Genomic DNA, 6590 nt, shown 5'->3' on the forward strand with positions numbered 1-6590 from the left:
TGTGAGAGAGTGTGTGTCTGTTTGTGTGCGCGTGCGTGTGTGTGCATGCGTGTGTGTGTGTTACAGGAAGCACGCTCCGTACATCTCCTACCTGACGCGGGTGTGTGTGTGTGTGTGTGTGCGTTACAGGAAGCGCGCTCCGTACATCGCCTACCTGACGCGGGTGTGTGTGTGTGTGTGTGTGTGTGTGTGTGTGTGTGCGCGTTACAGGAAGCGCGCTCCGTACATCGCCTACCTGACGCGGGTGTGTGTGTGTGTGCGTTACAGGAAGCGCGCTCCGTACATCGCCTACCTGACGCGGGTGTGTGTGTGTGTGTGTGTGTGTGTGTGCGTTACAGGAAGCGCGCTCCGTACATCGCCTACCTGACGCGGGTGCGTGTGTGTGTGTGTGTGTGTGCGTTACAGGAAGCGCGCTCCGTACATCGCCTACCTGACGTGGGTGTGTGTGTGTGTGCGTTACAGGAAGCGCGCTCCGTACATCGCCTACCTGACGCGGGTGTGTGTGTGTGTGCGTTACAGGAAGCGCGCTCCGTACATCGCCTACCTGACGCGGGTGTGTGTGTGTGTGTGTGTGTGTGTGTGCGTTACAGGAAGCGCGCTCCGTACATCGCCTACCTGACGCGCTGTCGCCAGGGCCTGCAGACGTCCCAGGCCCACCTGGAGAGGCTCCTCCAGAGGGTGCTGAGGGACAAGGAGGTCGCCAACCGCTACTTCACCACCGTGTGCGTGCGCCTCCTCCTGGAGCACATGGAGGCCAAGATGCTGGACTTCATCAAAGGTCTCCGTCCGTCCACGTATAAATAAAGCTTTGATTGATTGATTGATTGATTGATTGATTGATTGATTGATTGATTGATTGATTGATTGACGTCACCTTGATTATCACATCCAGGACGTGTCAAGACGACCGCTTCGCGCGACCTTTCTAGCCCCGTGTCATAGTGATGATGGTGCTCCTCTGACTCCTCCCCCTCCCCAGCGTTCCAGGGGTGCACGGCGTCCGACGACAAGACGGCGGCCGTGGAGGACTTCCTGCGCTACCTGTACGGCGCCATGGCCCACGATGCCATCTGGCAGTACGCCAGCGAGGACCAGCTGCAGGACGCGCAGATGGCCATCGAGCGCAGCGTCATGAACCGCATCTTCAAGCTGGCCTTCTACCCCAACCACGACGGGGACAGCCTCCGAGACCAGTGAGTGACCAGCGCCGGCCTCCGCTGCCCGCCACGCGCGCTAGCAGGAAGTGACCCGGTTCCCTCTGCTTGCCTGTCATCTGTGTGTGTCGTGTGTCGTGTGTGTGTGTGTTGTGTGTGTGTCGTGTGTGTGTCGTGTGTGTGTGTGTCGTGTGTCGTGTGTGTGTCGTTTGTGTCGTATGTGTGTGTCGTGTGTGTGTCGTGTGTGTGTGTGTGTGTTGTGTGTGTGTGTGTCGTGTGTGTGTGTGTGTCGTGTGTGTGTCGTGTGTGTGTCGTTTGTGTGTGTGTCGTGTGTGTCGTGTGTGTCGTGTGTGTGTCGTGTGTGTGTCGTATGTGTCGTGTGTGTGTTGTGCTAGGCAGTCACTCCCGATACTTATAATCCTTCATAATCAGTGTGATGGGTTTTCCCAGCTGTGTCTGACACCCATGTCAACGTGCATTCCTCCATCTTAGGCTCCTCCAGGAACACATCCAGCGTCTGTCCAAAGTGGTCACTGCCTATCACAAGGCTCTCCAGATCCCCGAGGTAAGAGCTCTCCTATCACAAGGCTCTCCAGATCCCCGAGGTAAGAGCTCTCCTATCACAAGGCTCTCCAGATCCCAGAGGTAAGAGCTCTCTCCTCAGGATGCTGTCCCCCGGCTTCATAGTCCGGTCAGTGGTCAGATCGGTGGTCAGATCGGTGGTCAGATCAATAGTCAGATTGGTAGGTAGTCAGATCGGTGGTCAGATCAATAGTCAGATTGGTAGGTAGTCAGATCGGTGGTCAGATCGGTGGTCAGATCGGTGGTCAGATCGGTGGTCAGATCAATAGTCAGATTGGTAGTCAGATCAATAGTCAGATTGGTAGTCAGATCGGTGGTCAGATCGGTAGTCAGGTCGGTAGTCAGATCAGTAGTCAGATCGGCGGTCAGATCGGTGGTCAGATCGGCGGTCATATCGGTGGTCAGATCGGTGGTCAGATCGGTAGATCGGTAGTCATATCGGTGGTCAGATCGGTGGTCAGATCGGTAGATCGGTAGTCAGATCGGTAGTCAGATCGGCGGTCAGATCGGTAGTCAGATCGGCGGTCAGATCGGCGGTCAGATCGGTAGATCGGTAGTCAGATCGGCGGTCAGATCGGCGGTCAGATCGGCGGTCAGATCGGCGGTCAGATCGGTGGTCAGATCGGTGGTCAGATCGGTGGTCAGATCGGCGGTCAGATCGGTAGCAGATCGGTGGTCAGATCGGTGGTCAGATCGGTGGTCAGATCGGTGGTCAGATCGGCGGTCAGATCGGCGTGGGCGCTGTTCTCAGGAGCGTGTGTTTGCGTGTCTGCAGGTGTACCTGAAGGAGGCCCCCTGGCCGTCCGCCCAGTCCGAGATCCGGACCATCAACGCCTACAAGACCCCACGGGACAAGGTCCAGTGCATCCTGCGCATGTGCTCCACCATCATGAACCTGCTGAGCCTGGCCAACGAGGACTCCGTCCCCGGAGCGGACGACTTCGTCCCCGTCCTCGTCTTCGTCCTCATCAGGGTGAGCTTCCTCTTGTCCTCGTCTTCGTCCTCGTCAGGGTTCCTCCGCCTCACGGTCGTCTCAGACGGCCGGTATCCGTGGGAAACGGCTGCCTCAACTCTCGGCCCCAGTTTTCTGCTAGAATCATAAAAAAACAGTGTGTTGTTGTTATTTGTTTGAAAAATATAATCTTGCAGTGAAGGCTGAAGGACATTGTGTCTTCTTACCCATGTGTAAATAGCAGATGTGTAGCAGCGTAGAGATCTTGCTGCATGATAATCCGCATGGACATATTTACACAGGCTGTGTTTTTTACACGGCGCTTGCGTTTGGTTCTCTGAGTGGTTAATGTGGTCCCTCCCCCTCCTCCCCCCTCCCTCCCCCCCCCCAGGCGAACCCTCCCTGCCTGCTGTCCACCATCCAGTACATCAATAACTTCTACGCCAGCCGGCTGATTGGGGAGGAGTGCTATTGGTGGATGCAGTTCACGGCGGCCGTGGAATTCATTAAGACCATCGACGATCGCAAGTGAGGCAGAACCGCCACCTGTACGGGCAGACCGCGGGGGAGGGGGCGGGGGACGGCCCCACCAACTGCCCCCCCTCCGCACGGCCCGGACGCAGGGCGACGCCCGCTCCCCCGATCAGTGCTTGTATAGCTGTACATAGTCAGAGACATTGAAAGATTACAAAGTATATATGATTACCGTATGTGGACACGAACCAGGTTGAGCAGTGGCGGGAGGGGGGGAGGGGCCTTGGAAAATGGCGGATGTTAACTTTGAACTTCGACTGATTTGCATTTTTTCCTTTCATCTCTGTCTCTTTACTCACGGTGAGGTGTCGGGTCTGTATTTGAAACTTTATATCTAAAGATATCATTGTTAATATTAAACTGACTGGTGAAAAAAGTGAATCAGATGTAAAGGGACCATGCTTCCTTGAGATGACCGCAGTTTGGGGGGAAAATGTGAGCAGGGAGGGCTTCTTAGTTAAACTGTGCAATCTTTCCAAGAAAAGATCCTTTTTCTTATGATATGCTCTTCAGACCCTTCCTAACCCAATGAATTTGACAGTTAACTCAGATACCGACTATCCGTGACTCGCTATGAGATCGGTCCATAATAATCATGCTAATGTTTACTACTCCCAATGTTAGAACATCAGTTGTACGGTAGCTTTTGGATCAAAGTTCATCCTTCCCTTAATACGTCTTCATAAGTGGCAATTTGGACATAAGGGCCCACATATTTATGTGAAATAAAATGTATTTATTTATTTCAGTCTATTTAATACTTAGTTTGTTTATTTTATTGTTAAAGATTGAAAACGCACGTCATGCCTGTTCTGGAACCGAGGCGATTGTGAGTGAGGATTGTAGGTCGAGGTATTTTACTGACTTTAACGGAATGAAAAGCAAAGGGTACCTCGATGTCCAAGTTGGAGACGTTTGCCGTCTGGGGCCGCCTAGATACAGGGTCACTGATCAGCTGATGCATGTCAGAACGGCTGGTATTTTTAGAAATACTGAAATTAGTGCCTTGAGCAGGGGCGCTTTAGGTCTTGTTTTATTTCGTTTGAGGGAGATCGGTGCTCTTGGTTTGGGCGTGTAGGCATCACCCCCCCTTCATCGCCCATGAGAAGCCCCTCATTTTGGCTTTACAATTTTTGTTCATTTTGGCTTTACAACACCACTGATTGTATTTCCCTTTAACGCACGTGTGTGTCTGTACGAGCCCTCAGCCCTTCGATATTAAAGATCCTACCTCATAGTTAAAACCAATGAGCCTGACGTTCTAGGTTGTGCATCGCGCTCTCTCTCCCATTGGCTGGTAACAGAGTAGTGGATCAAGTACTCCAACTGGAAGAGGCACCCGAGCCTCCGCCCAGATACCGGTGAGCGCCCCCTGCAGGATGGACTGATCTGGGCAGTCGATGAACTGTTTTGATTTGTAACCGTTGGTATAACTTGGCTAATGAACAAAAGTTTCTAATGTTGATACTGAGACTGAATAGATGAAGCAGAGCCAGGATAGTGATGGGATTAGCTCTACCTCCTCACAAGCTGAAGAAAGGGACTTCTGGGTTTGTACACTTGTTTTGATTTCTGTCCTGTTCCATTCTAGAGGGCGGGAGGTTCCAGTTTTGATGCTTTCACTTCTTCTGCGAGCATGTCTTATCACTTAATGCAGCTTAGCAAAACTCATCAGTCCAGGTTATTTGCAGCTACCATGACCGATAGCACTAGCCCGCCCCTCTGAGTGTGTACTTACCAGGACGAGAGCACTCCCCCTTCTGAGTGTGTACTTACCAGGACGAGAGCCCCCCCCCCCCCCTCTGAGTGTGTACTTACCAGGACGAGAGCTCCCCCCCCCCTCTGAGTGTGTACTTACCAGGACGAGAGCCCCCCCCCCCCCCCTCTGAGTGTGTACTTACCAGGACGAGAGCTCCCCCCCCCCTCTGAGTGTGTACTTAGCTATGTGCCATGAGTCTTTTCATTTTCAATCACTGCTCTTCAGATAACATTCACTGAAAATAGCACAACAGTAGACAAAAGGAGCTAAATAGCGTGTGTGTGCGCGTGTGTGTGTGTGTGTGTGTGTGCGCGTGTGTGAGAGAGGGAGAGAGAGAGAGAGCGAGAGAGAGAGGTGTGTTAGTGATGTTACCTGGTCTATTATTGTACTTGATAAGTAAATCCCTTCAGACAGAAACCAGTACAGTAGAAGAGGGGTAGTTCTGATCCCAGGCCAGTGTAGGGAGTTGGGAGGAAAGGTGTGCTCGTCTTCTGAGTCCGTGTCCATGATGTCATCCATGATGTCATCACGCTCTGTCTGTCCAGAGCTACTTTGCACAAAGTCAGTGACGTTTTCTCCCCAAATTTGACACGCAGCTGAACATTTAAAAATGTTTCTACTCTCCTGGTCTTAAGCCATTATACTCATCCTACAACTAACTAAACGTGCTGACATTAAAATGATAATGTAATTCATATTGTAATTCTATGGGTAGTTAAGCTTCAAACCTGACTGTTACACTTCGCATCAACATTCAGATGTAGAAGAAATCTTGAAAATACTGATGTTGACGTGTCATTTTCCCCACAACCTGGTACAGTATATGTTCCCAGCTAGATGAATATGTACGTGCACATACAGTATACTGTTTTGAATACTAGTCTGTAAGATGGATGATGCTGTTGTCTAAGCAGTTTGTATAGAAACCCCTGTGTTGATGCATCACAACATGCAGATTGTATCTTTCCATGTCCTGTCGCATCTAGAGGCACACGTGTGACACATTTGAACCTGGTTTCTATGTTTCCTGACATATCAGTGAAATATGAAATAGAACCAGCCCTGGTGTGTGACCTGAGTGATCCTGGTGACATTGTGGGACTACAACTTCTCTTGTGACATAAGAACTACAACAACAACTGTAATATAAAGCCTGACTGATTGTATGCAAACCCGTGAGCAGTCGCTGTAATGGTGGACCTAAAGAAACAGACGATGGACTTGTGTTCTTCAAAGCTTTATCGTTTATTGTGCTCTGCTCCCTGTACAAAGTAGGCAGAACGAGCAGAAAAATAATCCATTTGACATTTGTAAGCTTGCACAATTATGAGATGCGGGGAAGGCGTCCTGTCTTTACTGTGATTAATGCATTGTATAATTCTTTAAAAACAATAAAAGATCCAGAGGTTTTTCTGTGAGTGCTGGTGTGGTGTTGTGTGTGTGTAGGACGGGTACAGGAGCTGGTGTTGTGTGTGTGTGTGTGTAGGACGGGTACAGACTGAGGGGTTGAACGCTGTCATACTGCGCATGAAGAGTTATGAGTCTAATCATAATGGGAAATGTTTGGAGTTGGGATAGGTGAGATCCACTGACTCGGGCTTCACACTAG

General features: G+C 50.8%; 1 protein-coding gene across 1 annotated transcript; it reads left to right on the forward strand.

Annotated features, from left to right (window-relative positions):
* The first annotated feature begins 509 nt into the window (after positions 1-509).
* On the forward strand, positions 510-6321 carry LOC311329190 (GTPase-activating protein and VPS9 domain-containing protein 1-like). The gene is made up of 5 exons (XM_084463066.1): positions 510-778; positions 980-1193; positions 1647-1719; positions 2512-2709; positions 3080-6321. Exons 1-5 carry the CDS (start codon positions 748-750, stop codon positions 3218-3220), a joined length of 657 nt encoding a protein of 218 aa, XP_084319192.1. The 5' UTR covers positions 510-747; the 3' UTR covers positions 3221-6321.
* The last annotated feature ends 269 nt before the right edge of the window (positions 6322-6590 follow it).

This window comes from Borostomias antarcticus (assembly GCF_949987555.1).
Source record: "Borostomias antarcticus genome assembly, contig: scaffold_939, whole genome shotgun sequence".
Taxonomy (NCBI): Eukaryota; Metazoa; Chordata; class Actinopteri; order Stomiiformes; family Stomiidae; genus Borostomias; species Borostomias antarcticus.